This window comes from Echeneis naucrates, chromosome 23 (genome assembly GCF_900963305.1).
Source record: "Echeneis naucrates chromosome 23, fEcheNa1.1, whole genome shotgun sequence".
Lineage (NCBI taxonomy): Eukaryota > Metazoa > Chordata > Actinopteri > Carangiformes > Echeneidae > Echeneis > Echeneis naucrates.
In genome coordinates, this window is record NC_042533.1 from 4,104,382 (window position 1) to 4,122,768 (window position 18,387).

Below are 18,387 nucleotides of genomic sequence, written 5' to 3' on the forward strand. Positions count from 1 at the left end.
TTGTTTGGTTTACTGTTGGTTGGTTTATTGATGACAGGACGAGTCATCACACACACCTCCAAAAACGATGAGGGTTTAAATCGATCAGCTGCATCAATACAGTGTCCTCTGTCTCAGTTCTCGGGCCTCTCCTGTGAATCCAGCCAAAATAAGTTTCCACATTAAAAAAACAAAAGCCAACTTAGCACATCTGCATCGGGGTTCAATTGAAGGATCCTCATCCTGCAAATATTTCCTTGAAGAAAAAAAAGCTGACTGACGTTCATCCACAACAATCCGAGGATCACACCAAACAGATAATTATAAATAACGATCAGCTGGAATATTGCTGTTTGCTCCCCAAAAACTTTCACAGAAGTATTAAAAGCTCCTTTGCTGATTTCCTCAAATAACTGCTCGGTCTGTACACGTGGTATGCAGCAGCTATTGCATTCTTTTTTTTGTCTTTCGTGTGTCTGTCTTTGCAGCTTTTTGACCGCATGAGGGAGGACAACCCCGACTTCCACCAGAAAATCATCCCCATCAGCAGCGAGTTGACGCAGCCGGGCCTGGCCATCAGCCCCGAGGACGTGGAGAGGCTCACCGCCTGCATCAACATCGTCTTCCACTGCGCCGCCACCATCCGCTTTGATGAGCCACTCAAGTGAGCATCATCCAGTCTTTACCACCTCCTACACAAAACACACTCTGCCTGCATACTTTGCGTCTTTGAAAACCTTTTTGACTTTTAAGCTGGCTAAATGGTACGACTTCTAGCAGGAGCTTCCCGTTGTGAGAAGTCACTTCACTGGACACAGCTAGCTAAGCAGGCTGCTGTTTTATTGATCAAAAGCAAAGGGGAAGCTGGATGAGGATGTAGAGAAATCTGTCGTTGGCGAGAAAATCATTTGCAGTAAAGCACGTTGGATATGAGAGAGTTCATTTATTCAGTGAGCATGAAGCTGTCGAGGTGGATTTAGGTGTTTTTAACCAGAAAATATCTGCTAATAGATCTTACACCTTTACAAAAAACAATCTGCTTACACTGTGCTTAAGACAGTAAACAAATACGCAAACATGTTCTACTGCTTCTTTGTCGGTGCCAACACCCAGACGTTGACGGTCCTTTAAAACATGTTTCAGAAGATATTGAAACAGTCAAACAAATGCATTTTGTGATCTCCTGTAAGTGCTTAAAAAGTTAGCGAGGTTTGGTTGGGGAATTTTAACTCTTTACTTCAGGAGCACTAAAATCTGAGCTGGGACTGTGCATCAGCACTGGATCATGTTTTATTTACAGATTTTTTTTTTTTTAAATGCACTGCAGAAAAAAAAAAGTAAAAGTCACTGAAAGTTCAAGGCAGCGCAGGACATGAAGGCAGATTTTAAACACAGGTAAAAGGGAGCAGCTTCTAAAGACAAAGTTTCATTTGGAATAAAAGGGGAAGAGTGAGACGCCACTGTGTTTGAACAACCTGCTTTTCTCAAAGACACGGTTTAGTGTGCAACTCTAGGAATGTCACAATAGACAATGACGGGAAGCTCTTAATAAAAACAAAACAGCAGAAGCACTCCGCCCAGTTTGTCCACCACCAAGTGGAAGCGAAGCCAGCCTTATCTGCATGTTGTGTTTTATCTGATACAGTCTGTTCAGTATATTGAAGAAATATATTTATATGAGGACTATTTAAAGGCCTGTTTGTGGGAAGGGCACCTGTTTAGGTTTGAGTGACAGTTCTGTTGGAAAAAAGCTGGTGTGCTGCTCTTCATGGCTTCATATTGATCTATATTTGATACATATTGATTTCTCTCTCCCCCTCTCTGCTCGTCCTGAGCAACCTCACCACCTCTCTCTCTTTTTATTTTTTTTCATCCCTCTTTTTCTTACTTTCACATCCTTATTCACTCATTCTTTCTCTTTCCCTCCCATCTCTTGTCATCTCCTGGAGCCTTTATTCTGGCGTAGCCTTGTAGCAGAGCAGCAACATAAATCACACAACTCAGCGTCTCTGTTTAAGATTTGACTCTTCATGTTGACACGTCAGCTGTTCATCTTCTGCAGGTCTTCATCCTGCAAGCAGAATTGACTTGCGTCCCATTTGGTTATTTTAGAATAGTAATTTTTATCTTTTAATAATGTTTTTCGTTTAAAATTTTCCAGACCTGAAGAGGTGAAACTATCAGTATTTCACAATAAAACGGCAAAGATAAGAAGTGACATGTCCAGTCAGATCAATTGCGTGATTTTTTATTTTTTTTTGTAATTTATTTTGTTGAGTAGGAAATTATCAATAGAAAAACGAAGGAAGCATTCAACATGGGGCCTCCAGATCAGAGCCGATCGGTACTCAACTTGTTACATCTCAATTAAGATAATGGCACAAACAGATGGGCGATGCCTCTGCTGCAGGAAGGGCCACAGCGGTGTTTCCATCTTTCCCTCTGTCTCTCTGCTCCTGGCGTGACACCCGGCATATGGTCCCAGAAGGTGGTGGGAGGACGACACGCCCCCGCCCGCAAGCTCATCCACTAATACCCACCTCCGCTGCCCGCCCCCACATCCACGTCCAATCGACGAACCTGCTTGTTCCTCACAGCAGCTAACAAGCTCGCACATCCTGACAACATCTGATTCATGCCGGTGGAGCCGTCGCCCACAACATCACTGACACACACACTCTTTTTCTGTCTCACACACACTTGTGCCTCAAAAGCAGCACCCACACACAGCCACAGAGGCAGGATGTCTTTAAGTGACCCCTAATAGGTTTCATTCACCACTCGACACCATTGTTTTTAGACAGTCAGTGTTTCCTTTTGAGAACAGTTTTTGTTCTGACCGGCTGGATCAATGTGCCTCCTCTTTGTCGCTGTACTGCTTCTATTGTTCATTCTCTTTTCCTCTGTCTCTAACACACCTGCAGGATTTGTTGTGATTTCATCACTGGGTCTCATGCAGTCTCATCGTTTATTGATGTAATTTTTGGAGTAATTGGTGACGCTCGGTTTGAGTTGCTATTAGAAAATCCGCGGGGGGGGTGGGGGGGGTCCACCAAAAAAATATCAGAAAAAGAAGCAGGAATGTCTTCCAGGATGTAAAACTAAGACGGTGGAGAGCAGTTAAATCTGCAGTGTTTGCTGAAGTGTTTGCTGGTTGAGTGCTTGTATCAGCTGGAAACAGTAGAAACAATGATGAGACTAACACATTTAAAAGAAGAGCAGATGAGCAGACTTTTTTTTTCACCTATTCTCTCTCATCTAAACTCGTTCTCTCTCTCTCTTTTGTTTGGTTTAATTTCCTCATTCTTTTCTGTCGCTCTGCTCAGGATTATCATCATGTTGCAAATTCCTACAGGTTTACAAATTATCATTTGAATGAAGGGACTCAGTTGTCAGCAAACAAAAGCTCTTGCATGCAAATACTAAAACTGAGATATTAGCAGTCAGGCAAGTGCACGCTTGAGCTAACATCTTTCACAATCCCCCACACACACACTCAGTTTAACATTGTATCTGCCTGCTCTCTCTGGCAGACACGCCCTGCAGCTGAATGTAATGGCCACGCAGCAGCTCCTCAGCCTGGCCCAGCAAATGCAGCACCTCGAGGCCTTCATTCACATCTCCACCGCCTATGCAAACTGCAACCGCAAGCACATCGATGAAGTCATCTATCCACCCCCTGTTGAGCCCAAGAAGCTCATTGAGTCTCTTGAGTGAGTGTATTTGCCTTTTTTTTGTTGTTATGGTTGTTTTTTTTTGGTTTGTTTGTTTGTTTTAGTTGGTTTTTCTCTTCTAAAAATTATAATGTGATTATAAAAATACGCTGAAGTAGCTTGGGGCCATGCAAGTTTCATTGAGTGTTGACTTTGTGTCGCCAGGTGGATGGATGAGAGCATAGTGCGAGATATCACGCCGCGGCTCATCGGCGACAGGCCCAACACCTACACCTACACCAAAGCCCTGGCAGAGTATGTTGTGCAACAGGAACAAGACAAACTCAACATCGGCATCATCAGACCCTCCATAGTGGGAGCCAGCTGGCAGGAGCCTTTCTCTGTGAGCCCCCCCCCACACACACACACACACACACCATATGTTCTATGGTAATGATGATTTCATGTTTCACAAAATGTTCATTTTTGACTGATATGCCTATTTTTAATTTAACCTAAATCTAAAAATGTGAAGTAATAAAATTAACAACTAGTTTAAAGAAAAAAGAAAAGGAACTCAAGTGAATGACGTTCAGGAAACGGTCCAGTCAAACCAGAGACTTGCTTCTCATGGTGTACCAAAGTCCAAACTGTCAAAGCTCTTTTTTTTTTTTTGAGCTCTCTCTGGCAGCTCATGGTCCATCTTAGTGTGAGCAAAGACTGAGGCTGAAAGCATCCACCTGCCCCTGCAGAGATTATCCCGCAAACATAAAATGAGAGAAAACAGAGAAACACAGGAAAGGGGTTGTTTATCTGTTGTCAGGAAATGTAGGCCTCGTGTCTGCACACTTGGACTGTGTCGGCACTTCCTGGCTCTGTGCTCAACCTTCAGCTGTAAGCTCAACCTGGCAGCAACTTGTCGGAAGGCCTCGCTCATGCTTGGCCATGCAATCAACTTGGCAGTGCATGACAGCAGGCGCCATGAGAGGAGAAGGGGGATGGGAGAAGGACAGCTTGGTAGTGTTCATGATTACTACAATATAAATGTTAGACACACAAAACCATCTCCTGGTTTTTAAACATCGCGCTCGGCGTACACTCTAAATGGAGAGATATACCTCCGTCCTCAGCCTGGCCTGAAGCCACCAACAGACTGTGGTGCTAAAAAAGACCTCCAGCTTCAATGACCGGTTCATCTTGTGCATTTGATCTGCACCAGAGAATATTATTAGATACGGTACAAGAATCAGCCTTGACCAAATAGCGGGTCTCCAGTTGTACCTTGGGAACTGCAGCAGTCTATCACCAGTGGTTTCATCCATTTTTTATGGAGTCTAATTGAACATTCACTGCACACTGCTCCACAGCCTCCCATGTTCCCACCCCAGGAAGTAACGTAAGCTTGAATAGCTGATTCAGGACACACAAACAACCACATATGTTGGTGTTAAGGTGGCAGAGCTGACATTTCTGTCTTTGCTCCCCAGGGTTGGATTGACAACTTCAACGGGCCGAGCGGCGTCTTTATAGCCGTGAGTAATGAAAAGAAAAATTCTTCAAGGTCTTTAATACACAGAGAAGTTTGGCTAAAAGTGCGCTGTCTCATGTCAGGCTGGGAAGGGGATCCTGCGCACCATGAGAGCCAACAACGATGCGGTGGCTGACCTGATCCCTGTGGATGTCGTCATCAACCTCACCCTGGCTGCTGGCTGGTACACTGCTGTACACAGGTCAGTAAACACACCATGAAAGGTCAAAACCTGGGTCCTTCATCTTAAAAACGGACCCAGTGGTCCCCATCTTTTTCAGATGAGTAATAAAATGTTAATCATGGCCAATCATCACTTCAAAACTAGTTTTATAAATTGCCATATTACTGAAGACACAGATCCTGCTGAACAGAAGAAGAAGAAGCTGTAATTACAGCTGCTGAAAGGCATCAAAAGTCTCATTTCTGTGGCCTTATTAAGAAACTTTTAAAATTTAAGTTCAGGCTGAAACAAGAAGAAGGTGTCAAATTTAGAAATGGCACCTCATTTAAAATACAGTGTGGAAGAAACAGCTAAAGAGGAACTTGATCATCCAGCATCATCGTTTAAAACAAAAATCCAAGAATTTTGCAGCAGAAATAGTCAGTTCAGTCAGTTAAAAATCGGTTCGAGTTCGACCTGAGGCCTCATACAACATGTTGTCCCATGATTCCCCTCTCTTTGACCAAGTCTTGAAAAAAGAAGACAAAAATAAAAATACCCTCCAAAAAACTGATAAGAAGGAGCAGGTCAAAAAGAATGAAACCTGTTTTTAAGGAAACTTCAGCTTCACTGCTTCAACATAAACACCTCAGTATCAGTTCTTTGCCAAATAACCTGGACTTTGGTTGGATTTTTCCTCACTGTAAATGTGTTGAAACTAAGTCCCATGTTAATGTAAAGCTAGAAGATGAACCGCTGAGGAAACTAAAATAAAATGTGGAAAACATTTGTTATCTAACAAATGTGATAATGTGCAGTGTTGCATGTGTTACAGCAGTGTAATGTACCTGACAACTTTTACTTTTTTCAGAAGGAAAAACAGAAAAAGAGAAAAATAAGAGAAAATAAGTTAAGTATTAACCCATGCTTCGGAAAGTTAAAGGGTTAATTGAAGTTATCCATCAGTGTGTTTATTTAAAGGTCAGCATATGTTGTCTCACATTAATATGAATGACCTCTGCTTATGTTGGTTTCGAATTTGACATCAGCCTTGTTTTCATAACCCATGTGGTCCTAAACCTGTGCAGCATAACATATGACCTCCTCTTCCCACGCCTCACAGGCCCAAAGCAGCCCTGGTGTACAACTGCACGACCGGCGGCATCAATCCTTTCCACTGGGGGGAGATCGGTATGTACGCCGTTTGTTGTCTTGCTTTAAAGTAATAGAAACCTGTCAGTGCAGTGCAGGATGTTTATAGAGCTGTTTTGTCTGCGCCTGCTGCTATCCCACAATATGGTTCTCCTGCTTCACTTTCATCATCACAAATCAATACCCCCCCAGTGTTGTGACATAATGTCCCTGTGATGTAGTTGAGTTGTGTTGTTGGTGTTTTTTTGTTTTTTTTGTTTTTTTTGTTTTTTATTTGGGGGGGGGGCCTCTCATATGGAGGGAGGATGCCTCCTGCTGGACAGAGACAGATATTGAATTCAACATCTGCAAGGAAATGAGTCAAACACACTTTGTTCATGAGGTTTTGTTTTTTTAGATAATATGGATTTCTGCAAAGGATCAGATTCAAACCTCAGAGTGCCCCCTCCCACACTGTTGGGGGAAAAAGCAAACAAAAAAATAAAAAACCTTCTGCCATATCTTGTGTTCACATGATGTAGAAACAATGTTATGGCGATACATTTTTGCATGAGCCAAAAGTCGCATCATAAGATATAAAGATAATTGCATTAGAGTTTAAGGTATTAAATGCTAATAGGTGAAAATTTCCTTCCCTGAAATTCTGTCCTAATATTACATTACAACTAATTGTAATCAGCTTGTTATTTTCTTACTTGATGGACCTACTTTGGTCAATGAAATGACCAACAAAATGTCCCACAGCTCACAGTGGCATCTGCTGAAACTTAGATATTAAAATTTTGTTTGTGAAAAGCTTCACGTATGTGCAGGTGAAACTAGAGAATATTTGATTATTTGATCACTAATTTCCTTCTCCGTTGTTGGACCATCCAGTTGTATAAGAAATATGAAAATATATAATATGTAATTTCCAGTTTTTTCCTGATCATCCTGCTTTTTAAATGTCCAAAAATATTCAGCCAGCTCTGGCCCTGATTTGTCTTTCACATAACTGCCTCTCCTCGGAGGTCAAAGTCTGAGTGATGAAGGCACATGTGAGAAGTGAAAGACGTAATTGTTTCCTTCGCATCATCCCAGTGGTCATCACATACGGCGGGATTAGAGGGCTGTGGATGTGAGGCCGGCACGATGACCGGGAACCCTCTCTTTTCCTCTCAGATTAACAAACATGCTCCCTTTACTGGGGAAATTGCAACCAGATGGCTCCGAGCAGTATTAGGCCTCATCGCTATGATTCGCTGTTATGAAAGAGGAACAGTGCTCTCTAATCTGACTGCTCCGAATGAAAGATAGGAATGAGGCTAATCTACAAGAGGATCAGAGGAGGCCGCAAACCTCCCTGAAAATTTTCCTGAATATAAATGTAAACAACAAGCAAAGGAGGATGCTGTTTCCTGCCGCTGGCAAAGAATTGCAGGTATTTCATCTTCGTGTTTTGTTTTGGTTTTTTTTTTTTTTTTTTCTTTAAGTAAAATCACTTCTATCTTGGAAGTCTGAGAGCAGCTCACAGTTAGCGGCGATCCTCACAACCAGGCCGCAAGGAGGCACGGCCACAGCTGGCTGTCACCTCGGATCAGATCTGGTTAGTTTAGCCCCCCTCTCCTGCAACCACCCACATGTCTGTTTCCATGGCAACAAACAGTGCAAGGCTTGGTTTGCGGGCAATGTGTGTGTGATGTAATGTGAAGTCACATGGCTGCTGCTGGATTCTGGGAGGAGGGGGAGCAGGATGAGTATATGAGGAGGTGCTGCCCATCGGGGGAAACGATGGAGAACCAAAGCTGAAAATTGTATAATGATTAAAACCGCCCACGGTTCCTGGAAGTCGTGATCTTTCTATAGAAACTGCAATCTGCGTGATAACCTGTTCGTGGATAATTGAAAGCTGATGTTATTTTTTTTGCATCTTGGGCTTCCTCCCTTTTTCTCCCACCCCAGACTGTGCTTCTGTTTTACTTATATTTTATATTTACAACATCCAGCCCATCAAGCTAACAAATCATTTTGTTGCTATGTGTCTGCTTCACCTTTCGCAGAGCACCATGTGATGTCGTCCTTTAAGAGGAACCCCTTGGAGCAGGCTTTCCGCAGGCCCAATGCCAACATCACTTCCAACTACCTGATCAACCAGTACTGGATCCTGGTCAGCCACAAGTTCCCTGCCCTCATCTATGATCTCTTCCTGCGTCTGTCTGGACAGAAACCACAGTAAGGGGCTGCAGATTTCCGAAGTAAAATTAAATCTAAAGAGAAGTTCACCTGCATCATAACTTCTGACCCCCCAACTTTCTCTCCTTTTTGCCGTAGGATGATGCGCATCTTCAATCGTCTGCATAAGGCCATCAGCCTGCTGGAGTATTTCAGCAGCCAGGACTGGGAGTGGAACTCGGACAACATGAACATGCTGATGAGCCAGCTGACACCTGAGGACAGGAAGGTAGGACTGTCCACATCCAACTGTGCAAGCTACAATCACCCGAAATAGAATAAATAAGAAATGAAGAATTACGGTTCTTTTAATGTGCTAAAAAGAACTGTGCTATATTTAGATCACAAATACTTTATGTTTATTTTTAGTATTTTCCAAACAAAGCATACTATCCTTTCGCAAAATAGGACCAACTGAGGTACCTTAAACTTCCAACTGCGATTAAAATTTTGTCCAAATGTTATTATAAAAATGATGTTTGAGTTAATGTAGTTGTGATGACAATGTGTTATACTAACTGTATCAGTACTATTACTGTGAATCCTGACAGTGTTTCTGTAACTCTGAATGCAGGCCGTTTTTATTACTACGGTCTTCTACATCTACTTTCACTTCACTAAATGTAATTATTTTTCCACTGAAGAAACATTTCTACCATTTACTCCCTGAAAGGTCGAAAGCGACAGGGAGCCCAGACCGAGAATATCATTTTATTTTTATGAGGAGGCCCTCAGCTCCATCTAGTGAGTGAAAGTGGAACAGTAGCTTTGGCTCAACCTCAGCAGCAACATCTGCTTTTCCTTTCTACCTCACAGACATTTAACTTTGACGTGCGTCAGCTGAACTGGCCTGAGTACATTGAGAATTACTGCATCGGTACCAAGAAGTACGTCCTGAACGAAGACATGTCCGACATTCCCGCCGCCAGGCAGCATCTAAGGAAGTAAGTTGTCAAGAGACTCCAACCACAGCCAAGATGAGCGAGACTATTTTCTTCCCTTAACTATATTTCTACTTCCACATTGTCCTTAAATTACCTTAAAGACACCAACATTTTCTGTTTTTTCATCCACCAAAATACGGTGCCGTAACTTTTAAATTGTGTCACTGCATTTCAAAAAAGTACTTTTATACACACCAAAGGGGCATGTAGCGCTGCATTTGAGTAAAGACATAGAGGCAGAAGTCATACCATGTTCAATGCTTTACCATCTTCTGTGTTTCTCTTCCCTTCTCCTGTTCCCATTTTCCCAGACTGAGGAACATCCGCTACACCTTCAACACCCTGTTGGTCATTTTCATCTGGAGGGTGTTTATCGCCCGCTCCCAGATGGCCAGAAACATCTGGTACTTTGTGGTCAGCCTCTGTTTTAAGTTCCTCTCCTACTTCCGTGCGTCCAGCACCTTAACCAACTGAGTCTTCCTCACCGCCTCAAACGAGACAGCAGCCCTTACATTTACGCTTTTCAGCAGGACAAAACATCTGAGACTCTGACCATCGACTAAGGACACTCCAAATCCTCCTCTAGTGTGGATTAGCGGGGCTCTTTACAGGTGGGGGCTGCAGTTGAGTGAAGCACTCAGGAGGGAGGAAAAAAGAGGTCTACTAGCCATGAATTATTTCTTTAATTTGGAAATCTGTCATCAGTACTTGCACTGTTCAGTCACCAAACCCCGTCCAAAAAAGTGTTGTACTTCATTTTGAACCTCCCGTTTTCTTCTCAAAGTGGCCAATTATATATGCAACGATAAGCCTTTTGTGTGACTTCCATTTTATTTTCCACGTCATCGTTTCCATCCTCTTGAATCTCGGTACATTGCATTGCCTTGTGATGATTACTTTTTTTTTTTTTTTTCATACTTGAAATATGGCAGTGTGTCAGTGAGGACGATTTCTATAAGATTATTTTGGTTCTCTGTTTTTTACTGTGGGGATATCCAAGTCCTCTCTTTAATACGCAGGTGATTTGGATATCTGTATGTCTGCATCATGTGTATCTACTGCCTTTTTAAAGATTAGCTGACTGGTCATTACCTTTCTCAAGGCCAATCCACAGATAACTGACACTCGTATTAAAGCTACTATCTGACTACATAAGACAAACGTATCACTACAGATACTGAAACATACAGATTCACCACCTTTCCTGTTGTTGAGGTTGTCACTTATTTAATATCACAAATGATAATGTCAGTATGTCTTTGAACATAAACCTTGTTTGTGTGAACGCTCATCCACTTTTTGCCTGTTTGTACAGCCAGTTTGTACTGAAACTAAGTTTACTACTTTTACATCTTTATACTTGCGTCAAAGGCTAGTCTGATATATGTGGTAGACCTTGGCAGTGTATTATATATAAATAAGAGTACATCAGAGGCAAGTTTATTTGTATAGCCCTGTGTGAGACATCGTACAATGTTTCCCAACAGTTCCCAAACAAGCCCAGGGTTTTTAAGATAAAAGTTTAACAGATGAGGGAAAAACTGAGAGGCAGCTGGAAACAAATTTACATTAGTTGAGAAATGTAAGAACAATGGTTCAGTTGAAGTATTGTCAGTCTAAAATGACCAAGTCCAAGGAATGGGTCCATTGAAAGAAATCAAATATCAGCGCTTCACTATATATCCAAAGTGACAGGTGTGTGAAGGCAGGGGACCAAGCTTGGAGCTGATAGTTTGGAACAAGGGAGGCCAATTTAAAGATTAACACTGTGCCTCTGTAATATTACTGTCACATTTAAATTAGAGTAGTCATTTGTTTTTCAAAAAACATACATATTATAATTAAAAATGGTGATTACCTAGAGGTGTTCTAAAAAGCCAAATGATCGAAGAATTACTGCTGAAGGTATTTCTACAAAACCATCCAGCTTCTGCATTAAACACAAGATCTGATGCATCAGCTGGAGTATTTAAAAGATTTTAATCGGTCTGCCAAGAGGCCTGTTAGCTACCTGGACTGCATGAGTCACAGCTTGAAATGGGCCAATAAGCCTTTTTGTTAAACCACAAAGGCAACAGTTTTCTTTCAGATAAAGGTTTATAGTTTTAATACCTTCAGAACAGCAGTAATTTATGAAATGACTGTTTGGGTTTCATCCATATTGCTGGTTAATTGTATCTTTGAGGATGACCCGAACGTAATGCTGGAAGAGAGAGCTAACATTGTTTCGAGGGCTTGTTAGGTTCTGTTGTAAACTGGAGTTTGCCCATGCTGTTTCATCTTTGTATCAGAAGAAATGGCTCTCTGTCAACCAGCTTTTGACAGCCAGTAAATAGCACAGAGCGCTCACTACCAATTGCAATTTAGAGTTGAGTGTCATCAGAATAGAAACAGATGCTGCAAACGAACTCAGAAGTATCGAACCACATATGGAGACTTGAGGGATGGATATGGACTGCTCTTTTTAAGCAGGACAAACTGTGACCTGTGTGTTAGTCTGGACCTAAATCACAAGTGCTACATTATAAATGAGGGACCTGGTTCAGCCCCCTCCCCTCAGTGTTACTCCCTGATCCAAGTTTGAAAGATCTGTAAATAGAACTTGCATATTATTCTTATACGTTACCAAAAATTGTATTTGGGTGTTGATGATTTTGCTTGGTGAGTGTCTTCACAGGATTCTACCACAGAGCTTCCCACAGAGTCTACCAAACATGTTACGTGTGACAGGCAAGTCTGATTTTTACTAAACAAACAAAACTGTACAGTGTTGTATATGTTGCAAGGTTTGACTCTTGACAGAATACAAATGCGTAGGTTTATGAGCCTTTATGGGAGAAAAAGGGACAAAACTTAAATAAATGTTTATGCAAAGCCCATGTCTCTGGTGTAACAGTGGTAACTGTCCTTAACAACCAAAATGTCTCGGCCTCACGATGAAGTGGTTTGTTGTCACAGAGCTTCAGGCCTTATTGCAACAGTGTCGTCTTAGAGTTTTGATTCCTCTGCGTTCAGTGTTTGTCGAAGGGCTGCGTCAGGTATCTTATGTAACAAACAGCAACACTTGATCAAATGCGTCGTCTTATTCTTTGTGGTGGTGTTGTTTGACCGGCTTTTATTTCCTGCTCTGGCAACACTTCATTGAAGTCTGCTTGGGAAAACTGAAATAAACCAGAAGAGAAAAAGAGCTAGTGTGCTGCGGTCCATTAAACTTCTCTTATCTCGTGGATTTATTCTGTAAAATTTATCAGAAGCTGCATTTAAACTGCATCTCCTGTTGGAAGTCTCAAAGAAAAAATTAAAGAAGGGTGAACATTAATCTTCTTTAAGTTTGCAAGGTTCAAATGATCTTGTCTAGTAAAAATCTTACCAATATGTACACTTGCTTCAGTTATAGTAGAAGTGGCATGCTAGTGATAGTTACCACGATGACGTGTTGCTCCTGGTGTACTATATTTCTGTCTAAAATGCTGGATTTAATTTTACAGAATAGAGGACCTGCCACCAGGAAGGTGAAAAGAATTCAACCAAATCAAAGCTACATATTTTAATTTACCTGAAAGTGCAACATTGTCCAATTCTAATTTCAGAATTAATATTTTGCTATCCATTTGCACAGAAAAGTTTTCCTACGTTCTAATGTTGTGACAGAAACGCTACACTGGAATTGTTTAGTTTATTTAAAGTTTTACCTGCAGATGAAACCAAAAGCACCATCACACTGCAAATAATGTTTCCGAAACACAAATAACTGCAGTCACAGGGCATGTTATCTTAAAGTGCAATGCTATGTGAACACTTCATTTACTCACCAGCACCATGTTTAACAGATGGCTTGAGCTTATTTTTCCCAATAGAATAACACAATGATTAGATTGGTGAAGTTCGTTAAAAAAAAAAAAAAAAAAAAAAAGATTCTTTCAAAACAGATCAATAAATGAAAGAGTGTCCTTTTCATTTATTTTACTGGGATGAGAGAGTTCATTGAGCTTTGTGAGGTTGGCTGAAGACTCACTGAATAGCAGCTACTGATGAGGAACATTGTCGTCCTGCAGAGGAATCTGGTGGTTGTTCAGGTTGTTCATCTGGTGGTGCAGCTGCACCTCCTGGAGCAGACTGAGCAGTTAGTAATCCTGTTGGCTCTCTCTTAGACTGGTGGAAACCCACGTTGACGTGGATGATACAGATTTTTGGCAGATGATGGTACAGACTCACCTCTCTGGGCCTGTAGAGGCCGAGTTTGAAGCGACAGCAGAAGATGTCAAAACAGGAGCCGACGAGCCCGTGGAGCATCCCTGTGAAGGAGAGGGATCACGTGTTGAAAAACAATAAACAAATCCAGAGTCTAGCTTGACCGGCAACACAAGTAAGCAGGATGGTCTTGCAGGTTAAAGTGGACTTGCCCGTGGTGGAGAATATGCCCCCAATGATGCCACACAGTCGCACCAAAAACTGCCACAGGGGCATGTGCTGCTCGCTGACCGTCACCATCAGAGAGCTGGTGTCGTACTTCACAAAGATGCCAGAAACGCCGTGGCTGCCCGCTGCGTGGTTTATCACCCGCTCCTTGGAAACAGGCCAGGTTTTAATCCTCTTCTCTAATTGATTGCTTTTCACTTTTTCTTTTTTTTCTTTTTCTTTACTCACCCGCTCCGTCACCGAAAACTGGTGTGTATCTGCAGAAACCTTGTACGTGTTGAGTTTGGTGGGAACCACTGTGATGAAGTACTGGAACATCTGGTTGTCTGGGGTGAAATCACACGACATGTATGCATGGAAAACACCAATATTTCAAGGAATTTCAAGGACGAAAATTGCGAAAAAACATGAGCTGGAGAAAATAAAAAATAAATGCAAAATTTTTATTTGATAATCTGAGAACAGTTTAGTGGCGCTCATGACTCAACAAATGTGTTGATGCCTTGAATTTCCTCAGACAGGAAGCCACGTTGTGTTTTATTCTCTCCTGTCTCTGGAAGCTGCAGAAACTCACTGCTTTGGGTGATTTTCTCTGTGCCATCCAGAGGATTGATGATGCCTGGTATCTCCTCCCCAAAAGATAAATGGTCTATCCGATGGGAGAAGTTGTACGCTGCAGCACAAAGATGAAGAAAAAGTTCAGGTTCATTCATGGCCCTGAAGAATCGCTGAAAGTGGTGAAATCAATTTTCCTTCTCAGTGTGCAGATTATACAAAAAGCCAAAGAAAAATATTTTAACTCACTCTCATGACTCACAAAAGCTGCAATATGGGCATGACCCTGAGGATGGTGAATAGGCCTGAAAAAGACGAAATGACAGTGTTAAAAGAAAAAAGGAATTCACTGCTGTCTCTGCGTAGCCTTGAATGTGTCACATTTTCACCACATTCTTACTTTCCCACAGTGATGTGCAGGTTTCCCGCCACCTTGTTGACGTAGACATGTCCATGTATCCTGCAAGCGTTGAGCGGCTCCATGGAGGTATCTTCCCTACTCACACAGACACAATTGTTAATCTGCCACTGATATCCAACCTGACTTAAGTGTGTGCCTGTAATTGTATTTCCTTTTTTTTTAAATGAATGAAAATAACGTTCGCATGCATGGCACTGACCGTGGAGGCAGGGCAGTGGGAGCTCCTTTCAGGAGCGTTTTGTAAAGGACTTCCTGAAGAGCATGCTCCTCTCTCAGCCTGCTCTGTATGAGAAGCAGTGTCCTGGGAGATAAATAACACGGCTCACTGTCACTTGCTCAAAACTAAACATCAGTGCATAGAAACTACACCTGGAATGTCGCTAAGCAAGATTTCTGGACCGTTATCTGTGTTTGAGTATTGTTTGGTTGGATTCCAGCTTTCAGGACATTTTCAAACATAGCATTAAAGTCGAAACACAGGTGGATGAGAGTAAAAAAAAAATTGCACGACAGGGTTCAGATCATACAAGAAAAAAGGTGTTTCTTTCTCAGGCTCCAATTGTGATCATTTTAGATTCTTTGTACATGTCAGTCAGTGAACCGGTAGCTCCGGTGTGATTTCATGACAGTTTACCTTTGCCACAGTCTCTGTTGCGGAGTCAGTTCGAAAACAACCTGATCAAATTTACAGAGAAAAGAGAGAAAAAAAAAATGTAGCAATGAAAGAAAACCTGTTTGGATATCATGACTGTCATGTGTGTTGCAACACTGTCTAACAACAAGCAGTGGCCCTTCAATGAGCCGGAGAAAAAGCAGCTTGTGATCGTGTGTGCGTCACTTACAGATTCATACTGGAGGCCGCTGGATGTGATCATAGTCTCAGCCAGGTCCAGAATATCTGCTCCGACATCTGCAAGCACACACGACGGGTTAGTGAACACACTTCTACGTATCTAACCTGCAACATGTGTCTATGTGAAAGGAACAGAAGCTTAAAAACTCACGCTGACATTTCATGGCGACTGTGATGTCAATGTTTATTCGCAATTTACTGTAAGTAATGAAGATGAATGAGACTAATCAGCAGGAAGTTACACGGTTATTATAAAGGTCATGCCCTCTGCGCGATTATCAACATTGAATAAGTGAATGTAAACTTACCTGGAAAAATCCTTGTCAACTGAATATTCATATTTCATCCAAGTGTCTTGATAAACGAAGAATTCTAAGACAGCCAGAAGTGCCATGGTGGTAAAAGCCAACAGTGACACTGTGGATGAGACAGAAGAGTAAGTAGGGTTGCACTTCAATCTTTTTAAACTAATCTTGTTATAATTCTCATTATTCCCACCGGTTCCTCCTGATGCTGAGGTCTCCACATAGCTCTCCGACACTTTGGGGAAGGCATCGAGCTCCTTCACCAGACTCAGGGCTTTCTTTCGCGACAGACGCCTCATGTTCAGGTTCAGGACATTTCACCACCTCCGATGAACAGAAATGCATTAAACCTGTCCCCTTCCTTACCATGGAAGAGGACAGTGGTTCATTTTCTGTTCGTCCACCAAACAACTGAGCGATATACAGATTATTTAAATCATATCTACATATGACAGTCGGATATTTTGGAGCAAAATTGTGCAATCATCAAAATCACCACAATAAAAGCCCATAAAACTACACACTCTTCACATCTCTACGTGAACACTGAAACACTGTAGAGAAACGATACCAGATTCATCGTAATAATAATAAATAAAAGGTTGTTTGATGGTAAATTCTGATAAGCCACAAAGTCTAAAATGACATTCACAACAGACATGTTTTCTGACGTGAAGGTACTGATGTGTCTGTTCACCGCCTCCCTGAGCAGCTCATCTATTACTATGACCATCATCACCACCACCATCATCATCATTGTTGCCATTATTAGACAACACTTTTTATTTTCAAATTTACAATCCATCTTACCTCTTGGATCACCTGCTCGGATATTCATACGCGTCTCACAGTGGAAGATAAAACTCACCAAGTCATCAGCTCGGTTTGAACGGTGTCTGAATTTCACAGCAGGCTGGTTCATCCATGATGGTATCTCACAGACGGCTGTGGGAGGAAGGTGGTGGTGGATGGATGAAGGGGTGGGGGGGGGGGCACTGACGTCACAGGGTACGTAGCGTCCGCGCTCATTGTCGCGTGAACGCGCAGCGATCAGTTTTCGCCGTTCAGGCAGCAGATGGCGACTCAATACTAAAATCCTGATGACGGAGAGCCAACTAAACCGTTTTAGATGGATGTAAATAGAGTAGTCCAGGCACAGAGCGTGATAGAATGGATTGGAATAGAAAAGAGCGCCGTTTCCATCAAATATAGACAGGCAGTGAAATAAAGAGATTATCTTGGAGGTTTTGGTTTTTTATATGTCCAATCTGGCCAGGGAACACACACTCATATATAAAAACACTTAGAGTAGAACACATATTATCAAGTAGTCTCTGAATTGTGACTGATATATTTATAGATATTTTTTTTTAGTTGTAACATCTGATGTGATGTTACAAAGTGCCTGCTGCACTTTGTGAGCTTCAAGGAGTTATTACATTTCTTAACATAGGTCCAGAATGCAATTCAGGGATTTAATAGTACATTTTAGGAGACATATTCATTAATTCCATTATGAAACCGTGCTTTTCCAGGTAAATTGAACCGGCCTGTTGTACGGTGATGGCCCCATGATTCATTTAAGAAGTAGAAGTTGTCCAAAGCCATCCATCAGTAGAGACACTAACCCATTTCCAGAACCACTGACCTCCACTTACAAGGGGTAATTAACTTCCTGCAGGAGTGTTTACAGGCATGTGTGGATCTGCTCACCAGACATGTGGTTGCACTGCTCACACTGGGCTGAATGTGAAGACATGATAATGATCAACTAAACCAGGTGGAGTAGGCTGCTATTATCACCCTTGGGACAAAGGAGATGTTTACATCTTGTTGCAGCTTGAAAATGCACCAAAAAAAAGGGGGGGACGAGATGTGTTGATGAATGTTGTGAATCACACGTGTGTTCTGTGAATGAGGGCTCATGAATCTCTTCATGCACCAAGCCTTCTTGCCTATGCAGAGCAGCGCAGATGGGCGTGTGGGGGGATGGGTGCTGTCAGCTCCCAGATCAAGCTGTGGGTCGGTGGTCCCATTGCTATTCACCACACAAGCACGTAGGGCATGTCAGACACGCTCCATGGAGACATACCAGGAGTGGATTTCATGTTTTGGTTTTCATGCTCTTCTGCCATGACTGCCATCGGTGGCGAATAATCTGAAAAAGTAGCACTTCTGCAAGTCTGCAACGGAAAATATTTTTT

The 18,387-nt window shown here is 42.1% G+C and overlaps 2 protein-coding genes across 4 annotated transcripts in view; one reads left to right on the forward strand and one right to left on the reverse strand.

The window, feature by feature from the left end:
• Positions 1-12,504, forward strand: part of LOC115036816 (fatty acyl-CoA reductase 1) — a 36,649-nt gene extending 24,145 nt beyond the window's left edge. The window contains exons 3-12 of the mRNA XM_029495176.1: positions 468-643; positions 3,513-3,692; positions 3,858-4,035; positions 5,120-5,164; positions 5,244-5,362; positions 6,447-6,514; positions 8,515-8,686; positions 8,786-8,915; positions 9,503-9,630; positions 9,942-12,504. Of these exons, the coding sequence (XP_029351036.1) occupies positions 468-643; positions 3,513-3,692; positions 3,858-4,035; positions 5,120-5,164; positions 5,244-5,362; positions 6,447-6,514; positions 8,515-8,686; positions 8,786-8,915; positions 9,503-9,630; positions 9,942-10,104 (1,359 nt within the window). The 3' untranslated portion in view covers positions 10,105-12,504. The remainder of the gene's footprint in view (positions 1-467; positions 644-3,512; positions 3,693-3,857; positions 4,036-5,119; positions 5,165-5,243; positions 5,363-6,446; positions 6,515-8,514; positions 8,687-8,785; positions 8,916-9,502; positions 9,631-9,941) is intronic.
• LOC115036817 (endoplasmic reticulum-Golgi intermediate compartment protein 2-like) lies at positions 12,014-17,162 on the reverse strand. 3 transcript variants are annotated; one of them, XM_029495179.1, is made up of 15 exons: positions 17,052-17,162; positions 16,377-16,507; positions 16,187-16,295; positions 16,030-16,076; positions 15,868-15,935; positions 15,660-15,700; positions 15,225-15,326; positions 15,005-15,100; positions 14,854-14,909; positions 14,624-14,722; positions 14,278-14,375; positions 14,034-14,196; positions 13,846-13,925; positions 13,646-13,736; positions 12,014-12,791 (listed from the first exon to the last, which is right to left on the reverse strand). In XM_029495179.1, the coding sequence occupies exons 2-14, from the start codon at positions 16,480-16,482 to the stop codon at positions 13,656-13,658; spliced, it is 1,146 nt and encodes a 381-aa protein (XP_029351039.1). In that variant the 5' UTR covers positions 16,483-16,507; positions 17,052-17,162; the 3' UTR covers positions 12,014-12,791; positions 13,646-13,655. The 3 variants fall into 3 exon arrangements, with proteins under 3 accessions (XP_029351039.1, XP_029351038.1, XP_029351037.1); XM_029495178.1 differs by having other exon boundaries at positions 16,377-16,544; positions 16,994-17,110; XM_029495177.1 differs by having other exon boundaries at positions 16,994-17,078.
• Between the last annotated feature and the right edge of the window lie 1,225 nt (positions 17,163-18,387).

Coding starts and splice junctions, on each gene's coding strand:
- LOC115036817 (XM_029495179.1), bottom strand. CDS start 16,482: ATGAGGCGTCTGTCGCGAAAGAAAGCCCTGAGTCTGGTGAAGGAGCTC. Junction 15,327..15,659: donor CAACAGAGACTGTGGCAAAG/GTAAACTGTCAT, acceptor TTTATCTCCCAG/GACACTGCTTCTCATACAGA. Junction 15,101..15,224: donor CCCACTGCCCTGCCTCCACG/GTCAGTGCCATG, acceptor CTGTGTGAGTAG/GGAAGATACCTCCATGGAGC.